This window comes from Rattus norvegicus, chromosome 7, assembly GCF_021556685.1.
Source record: "Rattus norvegicus strain SHRSP/BbbUtx chromosome 7, alternate assembly SHRSP_T2T, whole genome shotgun sequence".
Classification (NCBI taxonomy): Eukaryota; Metazoa; Chordata; class Mammalia; order Rodentia; family Muridae; genus Rattus; species Rattus norvegicus.
The window spans coordinates 5,475,233-5,497,319 of record NC_141540.1 but is presented as its reverse complement, the minus strand read 5'-3'; the positions used below and the strand labels follow the sequence as shown (position 1 = coordinate 5,497,319).

The 22,087-nt window shown below is 40.6% G+C and overlaps 1 protein-coding gene across 1 annotated transcript; it reads left to right on the top strand.

Annotated features, from left to right (window-relative positions):
- On the top strand, positions 1–3,857 carry LOC148004413 (uncharacterized). Its single transcript, XM_087559369.1, has 4 exons — positions 1–97; positions 847–1,006; positions 2,816–2,947; positions 3,610–3,857. The coding sequence occupies exons 1-4, from the start codon at positions 7–9 to the stop codon at positions 3,725–3,727; spliced, it is 501 nt and encodes a 166-aa protein (XP_087415495.1). The 5' UTR covers positions 1–6; the 3' UTR covers positions 3,728–3,857.
- The last annotated feature ends 18,230 nt before the right edge of the window (positions 3,858–22,087 follow it).

Sequence of the window (22,087 nt, the reverse complement as noted above, 5' to 3'; positions counted from 1 at the left end):
ACAGGCATGTTTCACCAGCTGCTCAAGCTAGTTCAGAAGGAGAGGGGAGACCAAGGAGAGACCAGACCGAGGCAGAAGAAAGCTGGCCTTCTGTCTTGTAAGTACGGAAGAATGAAATCATTCTGGGAAAGGCACAGTGAGTACTGGGTAGAATCGGGGAACTTCCTCCAGGAGCCAGGTTTGAGCTGAGTCTTTCAGGAGTAGGCCTTACAGGCAGGAGCCTTGGAATTTATCAATGGCAGACCAAGAGTCAAGAGTCCTGATGATTAATTTGACAGAGAGCCAGGAATTGGCAGGCCTGCAGTTTCTTTTCTATGAGCTTTTAAATTTCTACTGCCAAGGAATGGCAGGAGGAAGCCCTGTGAGGATAACAATGTGCCCGTTCATGGGTGGGTGCTGAAGCACTCCATCCTCTAGATTCCTGTAGGTTACTAAGTCTGTGGTGACAACAACAAGGAAGGATGAACCCCCTAGTCATGAATTGAGGTCGCAGACACTTTAAGCTTGAACACATGATTAGGGTTTGATGGTGCTGTGAACTCCAGGATTGACCTGCTCCACGTCTGATATCAGCTGACAATGTCCCAAATCTTTATGTCTGAGGTAGAGTCTATCTTTCAGGGTGAGGGATCCTGTAATAGTGAGTGTGGCATATGTATGGCAATGGAGGTTGGGAAGAGGGACATAGCTCAAGAGTCCAGTTTAAAGATAGCTTTTCTTCTCTTTCAGGGATCAACCCTGTCTCCAGATTTTTCTCTTCCTCAAGCTCTTTTTGGGACTCAGAATGGTCTTTTCTACCCCTGAGCTATCAAATATGTACATTCACTTGTGTTTATCTATCTACAGGGTTCGGTAGAAAGGCATTATCAGAAAATTTCATCAGTAACCATGAAAAACGTATAAAGAAATTGGAGGAACTAAAATCTGAAATCCAGAAGTGTAAAATCGAGCGGGATGAACTTTCTCAAATCCTGGACCTTTATGTCAATGATGGTTTGAACTACAGGTAGTCATTATGCCCTGTAACCTACTGACTGTCTTGTGCTCTCTCTGCTAAGCCAAGATTTCCTCACATCCAGAAAGTGTTTCACCTCTCATCCTGGACTTTAAGGAGCCTTGGCAGGTGTTGACTTGTGAGATAAGCTAGGTGCTGTGTGTTTAGGTTCAATTTCTTTTGTACTCGACCCTGAGCTCCTTGGAGTTGGATTGGATTTTTTCAACAGCTGGAAGGACCTGGTCACCCTGGCTGCATCTAAGTGTTTTTAATGAAATGCCTGAATGTCATCACTCTTTTACTCTGATTTTGGTCATTATACACTGATTCTATGGCACCTCCATGATAAAGTTGGCATTCTAATTGTGTTTGCATATGGGTTGGTATGTATGGATGGATGTGAAAGTATTTGTGAGTGTTTTGCTTAGGATCAGGGAGTCTGGGACCTTTGGTTGGATCTGAGGATTTGTTTGGTGAATGGTTTGCAGGTCATGATAGTGAAGAGTCCGTGGAGGCCTTCATTGATCAACAGAGCACTTTGCTCCTTCTGTTTACCTTGCTGGCACATAGGACTCTCCTGAGGGGAGGAGGTGTTATAAATCCTCTTCCCTGTAAAAAGTAGTTAAGGCCTCTGGGAATCAGGTAACAATGGGAACCAAGATTGAGAATCCCTACTTTCAAAAGAAGAGAAATGTCATCACATCTTTCTGTTGGACCCAAAGCTATGGCACAGACTGAGGAAACTTCTATATATATATATATATATATATATATATATATATATATATATATATATATAATTTTTTTATTAACTTGAGTATTTCTTATTTACATTTCGAATGTTATTCCCTTTCCCGGTTTCCGGGCAAACATCCCCCTAATCCCTCCCCCTCCCCTTCTATATGGGTGTTCCCCTCCCCATCCTCCCCCTATTGCCGCCTTCCCCCCATCAATCATGTTCACTGGGGGTTCAGTCTTAGCAGGATCCAGGGCTTCCCCTTCCACTGGTGATCTTACTAGGATATTCATTGCTACCTATGAGGTCAGAGTCCAGGGTCAGTCCATGTATAGTCTTTAGGTAGTGGCTTAGTCCCTGGAAGCTCTGGTTGCTTGACATTGTTGTTCATAAGGGGTCACGAGCCCCTTCAAGCTCTTCCAGTTCTTTCTCTGATTTGGAGGAAACTTCTTACACAACTAGTCATTTCCTTCATGCTCTGCTGGCTAACTTTTGAAGGTCAGCTCCCTCTATTTGGTCCCCTGGCTCTGTTGTCCAATGCCGAGGATAATAAGTTTAATCAGCACCAAGAGGACCCAGTTCAAAGGAACATGTTTGTGGTATATACTGGGCTTAGGTAGTCCAGAGAACAGTCCGATTTCACCTATTCATTTATTTATTTATTTTCCTGCTTTGAACTTTATTTTTTAACTATCCAGGGATGGTTTATTGTGACCTAGAAAAGGTCACTGTGGGAATGAATTCTTGACACTTGTTATTCCCAAACAAAACATGAAACTCTCAGACTCTGCCCCCTCTTATACAGAGGGTCTTTGTAGGAACATATCACACCAGCCTTTTAAGGAGTCCTTATTTCAAAACAAGTGTCTGCTGGTTTGCAGAGAAATATTTTCTATGGAAGAATTATGATTTGAGGCTCACTGTTGTGCTTTTGCTGTGGTCTTTGAGTTAGCCACTTTCTTCCCTAGCCCCCATTCCTTGAATTTGAATTTTTTATTGGATTTTTTTTTTTTTTTACATTTCATCTAATTCTGAAATCATGAGTTCAGACAGTTATTTGTTCCTTGGGCTATGCCCTAACACAGGCTGAATGTTGAATTGCCAGTGCTTAAATCCCAACATGAGATGAGAATGATGGATATGCATAAGATGACCAACTCAATAAGTGATGCAGTGGAGAAGTACAAGGAACTCATACAAGTGAACAATTCCTACCGGTGAGTCACTGACAGAGATGAGACCCCGGTACTAGGCAGGGAATGCTTCTGTCCAACTACAACTTTGAAAAAAAGTCAGGGCTCTGGTTCTATAGCGTCTGATTTTTAACAGGAAGCCTGCCTCATGGCAAGAGTTCTGGATTTGTAAATCTTTGATACATTTGTCCTATGTGTGAAGAGTGTATAAGACCCTCCACTCGTTATTTTTCCCAACTCACAATCCTCCGTAAAAAAGATTTGCACCATGATGGAAATATCAGTCAACTCTGAACCTCTAGGGCTCTGAAAGGAGATTTAAAGATCTGTGATCCATGAGAAACACATGGAAAGGTTGTATAGCTATTGGGTCTTCTATCAGCCCTAGAGGGGATTTGCCTGATGATGGTTTTAGAATACCATGGACATATAAGCACCCATATGTACCACTTCCTCTTCTTTGATGTACATAAACCCTTTTAGTCTCAAGATTTTCTGAAGTACTTTGACTCCCATGGAATGTGGACTCGGAATTTGACCTGCTTCTAATTGGTGTTAAGATGTAAACTGTAGCTCTAGTCTGGAGATGCCTGGGGATGAGGGCCATCGAAGGGATGATTGTACTTGCAGCAGTGGCAGACAAATAGAAGCTACCTGGGATTTACAATTTTTTGTTTGTGGTTCAGCATCAGGTGCTTTCACCTCCTGAGTGAGTTCTGTCAGTTGAAGAACAATGTAAGGCTTTTGATGAATGAGAACAGAAAACTGCTGGTGGAGCAGTCCGATCTGCAAGCATCCTTGTGAGGAAGCAAAGAGGTTCTATGAGGAGGCCACCAAGACCATCTACACTGCATATATTGAATTCTTGCATCCTGTTACTGTCAAGTAAATTGAATGTATCCTTGTGAATCAAACAGTGATCTCAAACTCGTCACTCTTTTTTTTTTCATCTTTATTAACTTGAGTATTTCTTATTTACATTTTGATTATTATTCCCCTTCCCAGTTTCCGGCCAACATCCCCCTAACCCCCCCTCCCCTTCTATGTGGGTGTTCCCCTCCCCATCCTCCCCCAATTACCGCCCTCCCCCCAACAATCATGTTCACTGGGGGTTCAGTCTTGGCAGGACCAAGGTCTTCCCCTTCCACTGGTGCTCTTACTAGGCTATTCATTGCTACATATGCAGTTGGAGTCCAGGGTTAGTCCATGTATAGTCTTTGGGTAGTGGCTTAGTCCCTGGAAGCTTTGGTTGGTTGGCATTGTTGTTCATATGGGGTCTCGAGCCCCTTCAAGCTCTTTCAGTCCTGGTGTGATATAACCATCTGAAATCCCACAGCTATCAGGCAGAGATGGATCTCTGCATTCTCACAGGGTTTGGGCATAATAATTACTTCCCAGTCAGACTGAGATACAAAGACATTTGTACTTTCAGTGTAGATTGTGTGTCCAACTCTGTGAATACCAACTTCCTGATGCAAAAATTATGCATGCGGTATCCTTGTCAAATATTTAACTATTGCTAAAATATACTCTTTTGTGGAGGAGAGTGTTGAACAAATTAATGGAATATTCACCAGGTTTTCTTTAGGATCTCCCAGGAAATAAAACAATATTACAGGGAGTATAGAAGCAGTCATGAGACAGAGTTGCATGCTTCTGATTTCCTTCAAACATGCTGTCTACTGTAACTGCTCAGAAGAGATAATAAATTCCACGATCTTTCAGGGGATAGGAAATTTATAGTTGGTTGTTTTCTTATTCTTCTTGATTAGGATGATGACATTTTTCTTGACAATGTACTATGTTCCATTTGGGTTTTCAACTCAAGCAGAGTGTATAGTTTACAATTCAGTTCCTAGATTTCTTTAAAAGCTGGACAAAATATCCAAGCAAAGGTAGTCTAGGAGTTTTCTCCCTTGTACCTTCCCCCTTCCCGGGTGCTTTTGTTTTTGTTTATTGTTGTTGTTGTTGTTGATTTATTTTATATTTATGAGTGTTTTGCCTTCTGTACATCTGTCAGGTTCCCCACAGGCCAGAAGAGGTCATTGTGTTTCACCTGGAACTTAAGTGACAGAGGATTGTTAGATGCCCTTTGTTAGAAGGTCTTTGGAGAAACACATTCTCAAATGAGAGCCATCTCTCCAGCCCCTACCATGGACTTTTGTCCTTCGCTTTGTCCTCCTATGTGACAGTTTTTGTGGACATTTCCTCCCGGATAGACGGATAGAGATACTAGAAGAGATTTTTCCCAGGTTTGGAGCACCTAAGGTAATAGGATCAGATAATGGATGGGCCTGCCTTCATATTTCAGGTATGAAGAGTTACAGGAGGAGAACTAAGTGTGCACAGCAAATGCACCACTATTGCATCTCATCCCTACTATCCATCGCAGTAGTGGCCTGCATTTTCCTCCTTTAGTTTGATTTCTTTGGATTGAATAGGCCATACTTTCATCTCGGCTCTCTCTCTCCAGCAAGTGTGCACTTTTGGAGGGACCCAGAGAAGTACTGATGCACATCAATCAAGAGCTGCTGGTCATCCAGAAAGACTGTGCACCTGTAAATTTGTACTTGTCCTGATGGGTCATCCAGAAGAGTTTCATGGAGATCAGTCCATAACATTGGAAAGACTTTGAGTCACAGACTGTCATATATTTTATACTCGGTATTGGATGGCTTTGTCCTTCATACCCCACTCGAACAAAGCAGACCTACTTCCATTTCCTTGAAAAAATTATTACCATCAGTAACTGCTTGTCTACAATATTTCCAAGGCAAGCCACTGACTATAAATCTGCTCTGTAAAACAAGCAGCAAAAGAATGCTTAGCACAATTGCTCTATTTAAATTTTGGTTGAATTTTGATTATTTTGGTTATTTGGTTTTCCTTCCATTCATTTGAAATCTTGTTATTTATATGGTTTTGTTAATTTGATTTTCTATTTTGATAAGGATACACACTGTATATATTGACTACCTGCATCTGGTTACTATCAAGTAAATTGGATGTATTCTGGTGAATAAAAGAGTGATCTCAAACTCTTCACTCTTAAGAACCTTCTTTATTGATCAGTAGTGTCAACATCTGAAGTCCCACAGCTATCAGGGATGGATGGATCTCTGAATTCTCATGGGGACTGGGCATCAAAATTACTTCCCACTCAGACTGAGATTCAAAGGTAATTATACAGTCACTGTACACTGTGTTTCCAACTCTGTGAATTTCAAGTTCATCATGCATAAATTACCCACTGTGTATACTTGTTGTCACATATTTAGTTACTTCTAAATTATACTCTTGTGTGTGAGAGTGTTGAACAAATTAATGGGATAAACTTCAATTTTTCTGTAATATCTGGCAGAAACATAAACATGGTATAAGGGAGATTAAAGCAATCAGGAAACCTGCACCCAAATCCCATGGTGGAGAGTGATGAACACCCAGAAATGTGGACAATCATGAGAACACAGGACAGAAAGCCACTTCTGCCCAGCTCTGCCCACATCCCTGGCCCAAGAGTAATCTGCGTGATGCCTCTGGAAACAGGAATATAGGAGCAGTCAGCAGCAGGAACCTGCTTGGTCCAGCCTGGGCCCAGAAATAACCTGGGCCCAGAGCATATTTGAAGAAAACCATAGGCACACAATTCTGTTTCCTGATTGTAGCTTTTTTTATTTTAAGCTCTAAACATCATGTTGTTGCTGTTGATTTTTAATTGAATATTTTTCATTTCAAATTCAAATGTTATTCACTTTCCTGGTTTCCCAGAAATAAGTCCCAATACCATCCCCTTCCCCTTCTTCTATTACTGTATTCCCTTCACCATCTATCCACGTTCCCAGCCTAGGAAGGACCAAGGGCTGTTCATTCCATTTGTGCCTAAGGAGACCATCCTCTGCTGCATATGCAGATGGAGCCATGGGACAGTCCATGTATAGTGATTAGGTAGTGGTTTAGTCTCTGAGAACTCTGCTTGGCTGGCATGGTGGTTCTTATGGGGTTGCAAGTCCCTTCAGCTCTTTCAATCTTTCTGTAGTTCCTCCAACTGAGATCCAGTTCTCAGTTCAATGGTTTGCTGCTAGCATTTGCCACTGTATTTGACATGATCTAGCTGCAACTCTGAGGAGACATCTATATCCAGTTCCTGTCAGCCTGCACTTCTTAGCTTCATCCATCTTATCTAGTTTGGAAGCTGTGTATGTATAGGCCACATGTGGGGTAGACTCTGAAGTGCCATTCCTTCAGGTTCTGTTCTAAACTTTGCCTCTCTATCCCTACTATGGGTACTCTCCAACCCCTTTGAAAGAAGGAGTGAAACATCGGCATTTTGGTCATCCTTCTTGAGTTTCACGTTGTCTGTGCATCTTGGGTAATTTGAGCATTTGGGCTAATATCCACTCATCACTGAGTGCGTACCATGTGTGTGTTTCTGTGATTGGGTTAACTCACTCAGGATGATATTGTCTAGTTCATTCTATTTGCCTGTCAATTTCTTGAAGTCATTGTTTTTGATATCTCAGTAGTACTCCATGGTGTAGATGTACCACATTTTCTGTTTTCATTCCACTGTTGAAGGACAGCTGAGATCTTTTCATTTTCTTTTTTTTCTATCTTTTCATTTTCTGACTATTATAAATAAGGCTGCTATGAACATAGTGGAGCATGTACCTTGTTGTATGTTGGAGCATCTTTTGGGTATATGTGCAAGAGAGGTATAGCTGGGTCCTCAGGCAGTTCAATGTCCAATTTTCTGAGGAACCTCCAGACTGATTTCCAGAATGGTTGTACCAGTCTGCAATCCCACTAACAATGGAGGAGTGTTCCTCTGTCACACATCCTTGCCAGCATCTTCTGTCGCCTGAGTTTTTGATGTTAGCCATTCAGACTGGTATGATGTGGAATTTCAGGGTTGTTTTGATTTGCATTTCCCTTATAACTAAAGATGTTGAACATTTCTTTTGGTGCTTCTCAGCCATTCCCTATTCCTCAGCTGTGGATTCTTTGTTTAGCTCTGATCCGCATTTTTTTTTTTTTGGTTCTTTTTTTTCGGAGCTGGGGACCGAACCCAGGGCCTTGCACTTCCTAGGCAAGCGCTCTACCACTGAGCTAAACCCCCAACCCCTGATCCGCATTTTTAAATAGGGTTATTTGCCTCCCTACAGTCCAACTTCGTGAGTTCTTTGTATATTTTGGATATAAGCCCTCTATCAGTTGTAGGATTGGTAAAGGTCTTTTCCCAATCTGTTGGTTGCTGTTCTGTCCTAACAACAGTGTCCTTTGCCTTACAGAAGCTTTGTAGCTTTATGAGGGCCCATTTGTCTACCCTTAATCTTAGAGCATAAGCCATTCATGTTTTGTTCAGGAAAATTTTTCCAGTGTCCATGAGTTTAAGATTCTTCCCCACTTTTTCTTCTATTAGTTTGAGTGTATCTGGTTTGATGTAGAGGTCCTTGGTCCACCTGGATTTAAGCTTTGTACAGGGCAATAAGAAGGGGATGACTTGCACTCTACCATATGCTGACCTCCAGTTGAACCAGCACCATGTGCTGAAAATGCGATCTTTTTTCCATTGGATGGTTTTGGCTCCTTTGTCAAAAAATCAAGTGACCATAGGTGTGTGGGTTTATTTCTGGGTCTTCAATTCTATTCCACTGGTCTATCTGTCTGTCTCTGTACCAATACCATACAGTTTTTATCACTATTGCTCTGTAATACTTCTTGAGTTCAGGGATGGTGATTCCCCTGGAAGTCCTTTTATTGTTGAGGATAGTTTTAGCTATCCTGGGTTTTTTGTTATTCCAAATGAATTTGCAAATTGTTCTGTCTAACCCTATGAATAATTGGATTGGAATTTTGATGGGGATTGCATTAAATCTGTAGATCACTTTTGGAAATATGGCCATTTTCACTACCTTCATCCTGCCAACCCATGAGCATGGTAGATCTTTCCATCTTCTGAGATCTTCAGTTTCTTTCTTCAGACACTTGAAGTTCTCATCACACAGATCTTTCACTTGCTTGATAAAAGTCACACTGAGGTATTTTTATATTTTTATATTATTTGGGACTATTATGGAAGGTGTCATTTTCCTAATTTCTTTCTCAGCTTGTTTATCTTTTGTGTAGAATCCTCTACTGATTTGTTTGAGTTAATTTTATACCCAGCAACTTTGCTGAAGTTGTTTATCAGGCTTCGGAGTTCTCTGGTGTAATTGTTGGGGTCACTTAAGTATACTATCATATCATCTGCAATAGTGATATTTTGACTTCTTCCTTTCCAATCTGTATCCCTTTGACTTCCTCTTGTTGCCTGATTGCTCTGGTTAATGATGGGAACAACATTCAATGACAGGGACTGCCAGCAGTAGGCCGGGATGGAGACATCTCAGTAGCCCACAGCAGCTCTTTGTAAAAACTGGTTGTTTCCATTTCTCCTAACCTTAGCCCTCGACAATGGCTGTATAGATTTCATTTGTGTGTGACTGTCTTTCAGTTGGCCTTGGTGTGCATAATTATTCTATTATATCTGACTTTCCTACTTCTTTCTCCTTCTGCTCTGGTGAATTCTGTGAAACTAGATGTTCCTTGATGTTATGATTCTTAAACAATTGGATATTGATGCATAGAGGCACAGCACAGCACAGCCCTAATGGCCCAGGTGCATGCTCTGTAATCTCATCTTGGAAACAATGTAATAACTGCACAATTGTGGTTCCAGATTAAGGTTAGACTTGCAATGAAAGCTTGAAGAAATTATTAGAAAGTGAATTAGAGCCAACATTGGGTCCCTAAGAACGGAAAAGTTTATTGAAGTTAGGAAATAAGTTTTACATAATATTTGAGACTGGTTACTGGATTAGGAAGTATAGAATATATAAAATAATATACTAGTAAACTCAGTCAAACTACTGGGACTCTTATGAGAGTCATTGTGTGCAAGGAACAGAAAGCTAGCGGAAATACTGAGCTAAGGGTTAACTTGATTCTTTTTGGCCACTGCCTGGAAGCTGTGCCTATGTCATTTATCAGTAGAGCTTCACAGGAAAATGCAAGTAGCTGACCTCGGAGCTCTGAAGTATAAAAGTTAAAAGTTAAAGTTTAAATAATGAGAAGTTTACAATTATTATTATATTGGCCACAGGCCTGGGTATAGGGGAAGCCTGAAACATCGGGGAACAATTGTAATTCTTAGTTCTTGGTGGGATGTAGTTATTCTTTGAATTTGATTTGGCAATGATTATAAAATGTCTTTTTTCTACCTGATTTTGGATTATTAATAAAGGACTAGGGCAAGAAAAAGTCTACAGAACATGTGAAGAGTAAATGAGAGAGAGCATGAGGGAGTGAATGAGAGAGTACATGACAGAGCTAATGTAAGAAGAAATGTGAGAGCGAATGAGAGAGCATGAGAAGAGCATGTGAAGAGTGAGTGGAGAGAGAATGTGATAGTGAATGAGGGAGCGAATGAGAGAGCGAGTCTGAGAACAAATGTGAGAGCGAGTGAGAGAGCATGAGGAGAGCATGTGAGAATGAGTGAGGAGAGAACGTGAGGTGTGTGTGAAGACTGTGTGTGTGCGTGACAGGAGAGTGCATGTGGTGTGTGTGAGATATGTATGAGGTGTGTATGAAGACTGTGTGTGTGCGTGACAGGAGAGTGCATGTGGTGTGTGTGAGATATGTATGAGGTGTGTATGAAGAGTGTGTGTGAGAGTGACAGGAGAGTGCATGTGGTGTGTGTGAGATATGTATGAGGTGTGTATGAAGATTGTGTGTGTGAGAGTGACAGGAGAGTGCATGTGGTGTGTGTGAGATATGTATGAGGTGTGTATGAAGACTGTGTGTGAGAGTGACAGGAGAGTGCATGTGGTGTGTGTGAGATATATATGAGGTGTGTATGAAGAGTGTGTGTGAGAGTGACAGGAGAGTGCATGTGCTGTGTGTGAGATATGTATGAGGTGTGTATGAAGACTGTGTGTGTGCGTGACAGGAGAGTGCATGTGGTGTGTGTGAGATATGTATGAGGTGTGTATGAAGACTGTGTGTGAGAGTGAAAGGAGAGTGCATGTGGCGTGTGTGAGATATGTATGAGGTGTGTATGAAGAGTGTGTGTGTGAGTGAAAGGAGAGTGCATGTGGCGTGTGTGAGATATGTATGAGGTGTGTATGAAGATTGTGTGTGTGTGCGTGACAGGAGAGTGCATGTGGCGTGTGTGAGATATGTGTGAGGTGTGTATGAAGATTGTGTGTGTGAGAATGAAAGGGTAATGAACAGACGTGTGCATGAGAGTGGGAGTTTGGGAAAAGAAAACTGCAATAAAAAAAGCAGAGTGCACAAAAGAATGCAGAGTGTGTGCAGCATCAAGCTGTGTGTGTGTGTGTGTGTGTGTGTGTGTGTGTGTGTGAGAGAGAGAGAGAGAGAGAGAGAGAGAATGACTTTAAGCCTTGAAATTGCCTATCAGTTTGTACCCAAAGAGTTGTCTGTGTATATGTATTATGCGCCTTCCAGATAACCCTGCTTCCTGTTGAGAACTCTGATCCTGTGAGAGGGCCAGGAAAGGCTGAAAGAATGGCTGCTCCCCTAAGGGCAAAGGATAAAACTTTTAGGCCTATAACCTCCTAATTTATCTTTTCACCTGATGCCTTATTATTCAAATTTTCTTACTGGGATACAACTATGATCCTGGTGAGCATCTTGTCTCTTGGATGCTCAATCAGTTCTTTGTTGTCACAGACTTTTTGAGGTTACTCCAGTCACTGGGACTTATTCATACCTTCAAATTTCCTGAACTGTTCAGATTTCTAACATTTGTGGCAAACTGAGTGACAAAAGCAATGAATGTTGAGCACTTCCCTGGTGTCTAGTGCATATAAAGCTATGGGTGTATGGATATGGTAAGTTCCTAGGAGTTACTCTAGGAAAGGAGGACTGTGCTCTTAGGACCCCTGTGTGACCTCACGTAACTTTGCCAGCTTTGTGGGCTTCTATTCTGCTACTCTGAGGAGAACTGAAAACTAATGGAGTAGATGTGTAGCATCCCATTACCTTTGTCATTGTTAGGATATTAGTAGGATAGGTTTGATTGAAATATACTCTCAAATATTAACAAAACCATTGCCTCTTGTGTACCATCTGGTTGAAGTCCCAAGTTCACAGTTCTTCATGAACTTCCCAAAGTCAGCAAATTGGACCATTAAGAAAACCAAGTCCAAGGCATTCAAAACCAGCATCCTCACCAATGCCCCTAGGAAAGGCCTTGCTAAAAAAAGGGAGGTACTGAGATATTTGGTCCTCATACACTCAGAGAAGATTGTGCCAGGAGAATTATGGAATGATTGTGGGAGAGAGTAACTAGGTGTCAGTAGTCACTGAGCTGAACATAAAATGAATAAGATAAAAATATATAAATAGAAATAAAATTAAGTTCTTTAACAAAATGGGACACAATGTATTGCTGAACTAACTCTACTATGTTTTCACTAGTAAATGCTTTAACATCTAGAGAGACTAGATGTGATAAAGTAGGATGCCCTTGTCATTTACATATACTATATACACAGCAAAGGTAAATGAAGTGGAGAACACACAGATCAAAGATGCATTGTTCCCTCACATGTATGTGGCTCCACTTCACTTTATCAGGACTGCGGAGGCCTCTGCTCATCCAGATCTCAGGGCTCAACCAAAATGCAGTCCCCTATCATCTCTGGCCAATGCTCTTGTGTTCCCATCAGAACTCTGCCTCAGGCTGCAGAGGCACTGAAGGGCCAGTCTTCACCTTCAAGGTGCAACCACTCTTTGAGCCTTTCCAGGCTCTCTGTTACTCAACTGGAGGCTTCAGCAGAGGCCTTTCATCTCAATAACAGAAGCTTACCTAATCCAAAACATTGGAATCCAGTTTACTTCAGTCCAGGAATGAAGTCAACCATCATTAGTGAAAGAGCAAGGAAAAATACATAGGAAAAATAGGTGCCTTAAATCAGAAAAGATCCTCAACTTCTAAGGCCTCCACAATCTCCACCCCTCTCTTCTGAGCTTTGCATAGTGATGTAGTATAACTCCAGATGGTAGGAAAAGGCAGAGTTCTTCCCAGAAAAGTCATACATGATTTTCATCCTGACATCTGTGAGGTGAGGTGGCATTGTAACACAGATTCACCACACCCAGGATAAGAACACAGAAGCCACAGATGACAATGCCAAATGGACTCCCTCCTGAACTTATGGACCCATTAAAATTGAGGTTTAGCCTAACCTTAGGCCATTCCACTCCCTGCCCATCTGCCTGATTTTTATGTTTGCTATGAGTAAAAGATCAGTGTGTAGCCCCAAATATCCTCATGATTGGACTTGGAAATTCAGGAAGAATGATATTGGAGAAGTGATGGCTATGTGGTTACAATGTGGTAGCACAAGGTCCAGGTTGACATTTGCTCATTGATGTCCAATTTAATTGTCTTGTATTTGTGAAAGGGAGGATGTCCAACTTAATATATAAAAGGTTACAGAAATTTATTATTTTATGTATGTCCTGTAGTTGATCCCTATGTTCCCAACAAAAAGGAGTTTTTATTGTAAAGAATAGGATTATAGACCATTGATTTTTTGAAATACATGGATGTATAAATGGAAACAATGTCAGCTGTCAAGGACTGCACAGTAAGCAAATATTTCCAGGTTTTATACAATCAAAGGAATAAAAGAAAGATATTGGTCTCCAGAAAAAGGGAAAACCTTAGGAATCAAAATGTGTGTCACATGCATTGTCTTGGGTAGTAGATTTACTTTTAAGAAAAACTCCCTCATCCATTGTCCCTAGAGATTTGGGTGCTAAGAAAAAATCTCTTCTCTAATTCAGGGTTGTAAGCAACTCTCCCCAGCAAAAGCATTGATGACTTCTAATGAAGCAGAGAGAAATGTCTAGCTTTGGAATAGAGGTTGCCAAACGGTATTCCTGGTGACACATTAGAGACTGGAGGATAGGGCCCCCACAGAAATTGATCCATTTGGGGTGAGCTAGTTAGCAGGTAGGCCATAGAACTTCCCAGTGACATCATCAGTAAGCCCTTCATTGCACAATCTATTGTATCTAAGAGATCCCTAGAATCTTCTGTGATGTCACCAGTGTTGTGGTGACACCAACTGCCTTTGGGATGTTCCTTCAGTTCCCTTTGGGTTCACAAGCAGGCATGTTTTGCCAGCTGCTCAGGCCATTTCGGAAGGAAAGTGGAGATCAAGGAGAGACCACACCAAGTCAGAAGGAAGATGACCTCCTGTCTAGTAAAACAAGAAGGATGAAATCATTTTGGGGAAGGCTTGGTGAGCCTTGGCAGAGTTGGGGAACTTCCTTGAGGAGGTAGGTTTGTGATGGGGATTGCATTGAATCTGTAGATCGCTTTTGATAGAATGGCCATTTTTACTATATTAATCCTGCCAATCCATGAGCATGGGAGATCTTTCCATCTTCTGAGGTCTTCTTCAATTTCTTTCTTCAGAGTCTTGAAGTTCTTTTGTACAGATCTTTTACTTGCTTGGTTAAAGTCACACCGAGGTACTTTATATTATTTGGGTCTATTATGAAGGGTGTAGTTTCCCTAATTTCTTTCTCGGCTTGTTTCTCTTCTGTGTAGAGGAAGGCTACTGATTTATTTGAGTTAATTTTATACCCAGCCACTTTGCTGAAGTTGTTTATCAGCTTTAGTAGTTCTCTGGTGGAACTTTAGGGATCACTTAAATATACTATCATATCATCTGCAAATAGTGATATTTTGACTTCCTCTTTTCCGATCTGTGTCCCCTTGACCTCCTTTTGTTGTCTGATTGCTCTGACTAGAACTTCAAGAACTATATTGAATAAGTAGGAAGAGAGTGGGCAGCCTTGTCTAGTCCCTGATTTTAGTGGGATTGCTTCAAGTTTCTCTCCATTTAGTTTAATGTTAGCAACTGGTTTGCTGTATATGGCTTTTACTATGTTTAGGTATGGGCCTTGAATTCCTATTCTTTCCAGGACTTTTATCATGAAGGGGTGTTGAATTTTGTCAAATGCTTTCTCAGCATCTAATGAAATGATCATGTGGTTTTGTTCTTTCAGTTTGTTTATATAATGGATCACGTTGATGGTTTTCCGTATATTAAACCATCCCTGCATGTCTGGGATGAAGCCTACTTGATCATGGTGGATGATTGTTTTGATGTGCTCTTGGATTCGGTTTGCCAGAATTTTATTGAGTATTTTTGCGTCGATATTCATAAGGGAAATTGGTCTGAAGTTCTCTTTCTTTGTTGTGTTTGTGTGGTTTAGGTATAAGAGTAATTGTGGCTTCGTAGAAGGTATTCGGTAGTGATCCATCTGTTTCAATTTTGTGCAATAGTTTGGATAATATTGGTATGAGGTCTTCTTTGAAGGTCTGATAGAATTCTGCACTAAACCCGTCTGGACCTGGGCTCTTTTTGGTTGGGAGACCTTTAATGACTGCTTCTATTTCCTTAGGAGTTATGGGGTTGTTTAACTGGTTTATCTGTTCCTGATTTAACTTTGGTACCTGGTATCTGTCTAGGAAATTGTCCATTTCCTGCAGATTTTCAAGTTTTGTTGAATATAGGCTTTTATAGTAAGATCTGATGATTTTTTGAATTTCCTTTGAATCTGTAGTTATGTCTCCCTTTTCATTTCTGCATTGCATTAATTTGGACACACTCTCTGTGTCCTCTCGTTAGTCTGGCTAAGGGTTTATCTAGCTTGTTGATTTTCTCAAAGAACCAACTTTTGGTTCTGTTGATTCTTTCTATGGTCCTTTTTGTTTCTACTTGGTTGATTTCAGCTCTGAGTTTGATTATTTCCTGCCTTCTACTCCTCCTGGGTGTATTTGCTTCTTTTTGCTCTAGAGATTTTAGGTGTGCTGTCAAGCTGCTGACATATGCTCTTTCCTGTTTCTTTCTGCAGGCACTCAGCGCTATGAGTTTTCCTCTTAGCACAGCTTTCATTGTGTCCCATAAGTTTGGGTATGTTGTATCTTCATTTTCATTAAATTCTAAAAAGTTTTAATTTCTTTCTTTATTTCTTCCTTGACCAGGTTATCATTGAGTAGAGCATTGTTCAATTTCCACGTATATGTGGGCATTCTTCCCTTATTGTTATTGAAGACCAGCTTTAGGCCGTGGTGGTCTGATAGCATGCATGGGATTATTTCTATCTTTCTGTACCTGTTGAGGCCCGTTTTTTGACCAATTATATGGTCAATTTTGGAGAAAGTACCATGAGGAACTGAGAAGAAGGTATATCCTTTTGCTTGAGGATAGAATGTTCTATAAATATCTGTTAAGTCCATTTGTCTCATGACTTCTCTTAGTCTGTCTATGTCTCTGTTTAATTTCTGTTTCCATGATCTGTCCATTGATGAGAGTGGGGTGTTGAAATCTCCTACTATTATTGTGTGAGGTGCAATGTGTGTTTTGAGCTTTAGTAAGGTTTCTTTTATGTATGTAGGTGCCCTTGTATTCGGGGCATAGATATTTAGGATCGAGAGTTCATCTTGGTGGATTTTTCCTTTGATGAATATGAAGTGTCCTTCCTTATCTTTTTTGATGACTTTTAGTTGAAAATTGATTTTATTTGATATTAGAATGGCTACTCCAGCTTGCTTCTTCTGACCATTTGCTTGGAAAGTTGTTTTCCAGCCTTTCACTCTGAGGTAGTATCTGTCTTTGTCTCTGAGGTGTGTTTCCTGTAGGCAGCAGAATGCAGGGTCCTCGTTGTGTATCCAGTTTGTTAATCTATGTCTTTTTATTGGGGAGTTGAGACCACTGATGTTGAGAGATATTAAGGAATAGTGATTATTGCTTCCTGTTATATTCATATTTGGATGTGAGGTTATGTTTGTGTGCTTTTCTTCTCTTTGTTTTGTTGCCAAGACGATTAGTTTCTTGCTTCTTCTAGGGTATAGCTTGCCTCCTTATGTTGGGCTTTACCATTTATTATCCTTTGTAGTGCTGGATTTGTAGAAAGATATTGTGTAAATTTGGTTTTGTCATGGAATATCTTGGTTTCTCCATCTATGTTAATTGAGAGTTTTGCAGGATACAGTAACCTGGGCTGGCATTTGTGTTCTCTTAGGGTCTGTATGACATCTGTCCAGGATCTTCTGGCTTTCATAGTTTCTGGCGAAAAGTCTGGTGTGATACTGATAGGTCTGCCTTTATATGTTACTTAACCTTTTTCCCTTACTGCTTTTAATATTCTTTCTTTATTTTGTGCGTTTGGTGTTTTGACAATTATGTGACGGGAGGTGTTTCTTTTCTGGTCCAATCTATTTGGAGTTCTGTAGGCTTCTTGTATGCCTATGGGTATCTCTTTTTTTAGGTTAGGGAAGTTTTCTTCTATGATTTTGTTGAAGATATTTACTGGTCCTTTGAGCTGGGAGTCTTCACTCTCTTCTATACCTATTATCCTTAGGTTTGATCTTCTCATTGAGTCCTGGATTTCCTGTATGTCTCAACCCATTCTTAAACCATTCAGCTATTTTAAAAAGAAGAATTAGATTCCTTCGCTTTACCTGAATAGAGGTATCCCCCTGGAAATTTCTGGTTTGTCTTATTGACTTCACCATGATCATGCATGGAATCCTGCAGTGCATCCCTCTGCTGACATTATTTTCCTGACTATATCATGGGCATGGCATTCTTTCAGGATAGATTCCCTCTCAGTGTTGTACACAGTGCTGCATTTCAGAAACGTCAGTGTATGTTATTTCTTTAGCCTTTTTCTGACTGCCATTGAGGTTGTTTTAATATCACATGAACCCTAATGTGATGAAAAGTTCCTGGTAACTGACCATGAGTCACTGTCTTCTTCTGATGCTTCCAAAGTCTTCTATGAAGGAAACAGCGTAGTTTTAGTGAGGGGCCTATGCTGAGTCAACATAGAGCTTGATGGAGTCTTTTTCTAGAAATCCCTCTCTTTGGAATTTGATGTTTTGTTGTTTAGGCTATCTGTGTAGAACATGTAACTTACTTGTAGGACCAGCAAGTATCTGCATAGAAAGGTTTCCTGAAGTGGAAATGAGTACAGGCCAGGGCAGCACAGCCTGCTTGAGTCTAAAAGACTTGTACACAACACAGCTCCCACTAATTCCTCACTCAACAGGAAATGTGCTGCAGAAAAACAAAGTTTTCATTTGTGCACTCGCGCGTGCGTGTGTGTGTGTGTGTGTGTGTGTGTGTGTATGTGTCTGTGTGTGTGTTTGTGTGTGTGTATGTGTAGGTGTGTATGTGTGTGTTTGTATGTCGTGTGTTTTTGTTTGTTCAGTAGTGAACCTATGTTTCCCTCTATTTCCAAGTTTCATGAGGAAAATACTCTTAAGTGTTCACTTTACATCCTACAAACATGAAATACAGCCGCCCAATCATTTGGCATCTCCATCTAGCTCTGTACAGCAAAAGGATGCTTAAGTTAGTAATTTATTCCGTTTTCAAAAAATTGTAACATAATTATCTTGTGAAATCTGGGGGAGGAGTGGGAAATATGTTCAAGTGTGTCATCTTTCACTGTGGTAACAAATGGTACAGTCCTGGAGCTTACAGGTCCGTTTTCATTATGGTATAGAAGCAGGACAATAAAGACCTTTAGAAAGCTACCCCCCAAAAAAAGGCACAAAAATACCTGTAAAGTTAGATTTTCAAGTAATTAGGGGCAAAACTACTGATCTGCATTGAAATCCTTTGGAGCACATCAAAGGAATGGAGTACAGGGAGGTAAGGGCAAGGCTTCTCTACAAAATCCATGAGTTTATGTTCCTTCTCTCTTCTTCGTTAATTGTGAAAGGTCACTGGAAGGTTTTGTCACTCACTGTGTCTTCTCCAAGGTTGTCTTCCACATTGCCTGTTACCATTTCTTTCTAGCTAACTTGGCACAGTACAACTTCCTCTGGGAGTTTGGCTTGAATTTTATTCATTGAGAATTTGAGTTTCTTGGAGTTGTATCATCATCCAGCAAGTCCCATAGCTATGCTGTGGTGCAAGAACAGGGCAGTTTCAGGAGCCCCTTTAGGTACACAAATAATCTAAAGCACTCCCCTATGTTATCTGTATAGCATTCTGCAAGTGCTGTTAATCAAAATCATTTTCTCTGAGTAAAGTTCAGCCTCAATGGGGTTAGGAGAAATGAGGACCTTCAGATGGGTCTGGGAGTGTAAGAACAGGTAGGCCTATGAGAAGTCATGTTCATAAAGTGGAACAGATGTTTTAGTTGACACAGAGATTCCACAACAAGGAGTAGGTGTTGCCATTGCAACTAGGGCACATCAGGGTTGTAGTGGTCCCCAGAGTAGCCCTGAAGGAGAAACCATCCAGATTTCCATCAGCCAAGGAGGGAAAATGTACCATAGGTTGGAGCCCTTCAATGGATTATGACTCAGTGTGAGATATTCCATTTAAGCATTTACTTACTTAATCCAAATATCTGTGACACAATCACATTATAGGGAGAAAAATTGTTCATTTGGATTCTGGATATGGAGATTTCCTTTAATTCTGGGGGCATAGCTTTGGGCATGAATTCAGTCAGACTGTGGTAAAGAGAGCTCCTTAAAAGAAGCTGCACACTTTGGGGAAAGTCTGAAACAGTGAACAAGAAAAAGAGTCTAGTCTACCACGAATATATGATCCTTTGCTGGGAAACAAGCCTGCTCTGCACAGCCTTGAGAACTTGATAAGCCAGACTGGGCAATAAGCAAGAACCCGGATTCTATGTCATTTTATGAGAGTTCAGTACATCACTGACTGAGCTGTGTGTAGGCTACGGCCACTATGTACATATCTCACTCAACATTTGTTTTTATGCCTCCAGAGTATCCTGGGGAATCATTATATTAAGGATTAACTGGGAAAGTAAACACTTGACTGCAATGTACTATGCTTATATAGTGTGAACACAAATGTATTGTGTGTTTGCAAGTTTGTATTAGTGTGTCTGTGTGTCTGTGCATGTGTTTGTGTGTGCACACATGCATGCATGCTTCCATTGACAGTACACTCATCCGATGACCAGAATTAGAGGAAAGAATGCAGGACACTCTGAAGCAGAAAACTGATCACCCAGGAAAGTGACTTGGGAGAAACAATGCAGAAGCATTCTGATATCTTTGAGATCAGGTAGGAACACAGGCTGGCAGAAGCCAATTGGATTTCCTGTCCCTAATTAACTACCCTTTTTGGGTGGCTGACCACTGTCATGGTTTTCAGCCTCAGGAAGTTAAAGAACTACTCAGAGTATTATTCTGGTACAGTTTATGTGAATTTTGTCCATGAAACAATATGTATGATCCTCAGGATTTCTTTGTATTTTGTACTTCTTTCTTCCTGTGAACTCTCTGATAAGATCTGAGAATATTTTCTCTTCTGTTCTCTCACAAATTGCATTAAAATAACCATAGTCTTACAGGGGTGCTGTTATGTTTCTACATCACAATCACCTTTAATGCTCCATGTGTAGACTGGAAAGATATGCATGGAGAACATTCTCAGTGATTACAGGATCTATGCAGTGCCCATGGATTTGATGTGAGATGGTTTTTCTGTGTGTTTGCAGATACAGCGGTTACAAATGGAACCTACGCAGATCCTTCACTAACAAAATAATCGTAACCTTCACTTCAATTCTGGTCATGTTCTCTCTAACGCATCCAAACTGTATTCTAGGTTGGTCATATCTCTCTTGAACTCAGGTTCAGACATAGTTACAATGTTATTATTCAATATAATACACCTGGACCTTTGAAAAATATGCTCATTTTTCTTTTAATACTAGTACAGTGTGTAGTTCACAGTCCAGTTTCTAGCAGGTTTTAAAAGCTGAGATATAAATCCAAGCCCAGGTACTCTATGACACTTGGGGATGCAGGGAATGACCTCAGCTGACAGGTCATGCTGGATTGTCCAACTCAATAGAGCTGGTGTTGGAGGAAGAGCTGAATCGACAATCCCTCAGTAAACCTTTTTTCCCTTGCTCTGCTGGGTCTGAAATTCTCCAGCAGAAACTCAAACATGGTACAGACCAGGACAAGTTCTCCCTTGGAGAGAAGTGCTACAGGAGGAGGACTAAGTGTGCACAGCAAATGCACCACTATTGCATCTCATCCCTGCTGTCCATCGCAGTAGTGGCTGCATTTTCCTCCTTTAGTTTGATTTCTTTGGACTGAATAGACTGTCCTTTCATCTCACCTCTCCCCAGAAAGAGTGCACATTTGGAGGGACTCTGAGAAGAGCTGATGCACATCAGTTAAGAGATGGTGGGCATCTAGGAAGAGTCTACCCATCCAATTTTGTACTTGTCCTGATGGGTCATCCAGAAGAGTTTCAAGGAGATCAATCCAGAACATTGGAAAGACGTTGAGACCAAGACTGCAATGTATTTTATACTCGGTATTGGATGGCCTTGTCCTTCATACCCCACTCCAACAGAAGAGACCTCCTTACATTCCGCTTGAAAAGATTATTACCATCAGTAACTGCTTGTCTGCTATGTTCCAAGGTCAACCACAGGCTATAAGTCTGTTCTGCAAAACGAGCAACAAAAGAATGTTTAGCACAATTCCTCTGTTTAGATTTTGGTTTGAGTTTTGATTATTTTGGTTCTTTGGTGTTTCTTGTATTCATTTGAAAGTTTGTTATTTATTTGTTTTTGTTTTATTCTTGCAGTTGATTCGCTATTTTGATAAGGATATAGACTGTATACATTGCCTATGTGCATCTGGTTACTATTGAGTAAATTGGATGTATTTTAAATAAAACAGTGATCTCAAACTCTTCACTCTTAAGAACCTTCTTTATTGAGGTGCATTCTCGTGGGAACTGGGCATCATAATTGCTTCCCAGTCAGACTGAGATGCAAAGGCAATTATTCTCTCTGTAGACTGTATTTCCAACTCTGTGAATACCAAGTTCATCATGCAAAAATTACCCACGTTTTATCCTTGTTGTCAAATAATTATGTCAAATTAATTATGCTCCTCTATGCATGAGAGTGTTGAATAAATCAATGGAATATACATCAGGTTTTCTGTAATATTTCCCAGGAAATAAAAACATGGGATAAGGGAGATTAAAAGCAATCAGGAAGCCAGCACCCAAATTTTGTTTTGGAGAGAGCTGGACAGCCAGAAATTTGGACAAT

Bases quoted from the DNA above. Each gene is read 5' to 3' on its own strand.
- LOC148004413 (XM_087559369.1), top strand. From the start codon at position 7: ATGTTTCACCAGCTGCTCAAGCTAGTTCAGAAGGAGAGGGGAGACCAA. The intron at 98-846 runs GTAAGTACGGAA...ATCTATCTACAG, and splicing joins GAAAGCTGGCCTTCTGTCTT to GGTTCGGTAGAAAGGCATTA. The intron at 2,948-3,609 runs GTGAGTCACTGA...TTTGTGGTTCAG, and splicing joins CAAGTGAACAATTCCTACCG to CATCAGGTGCTTTCACCTCC.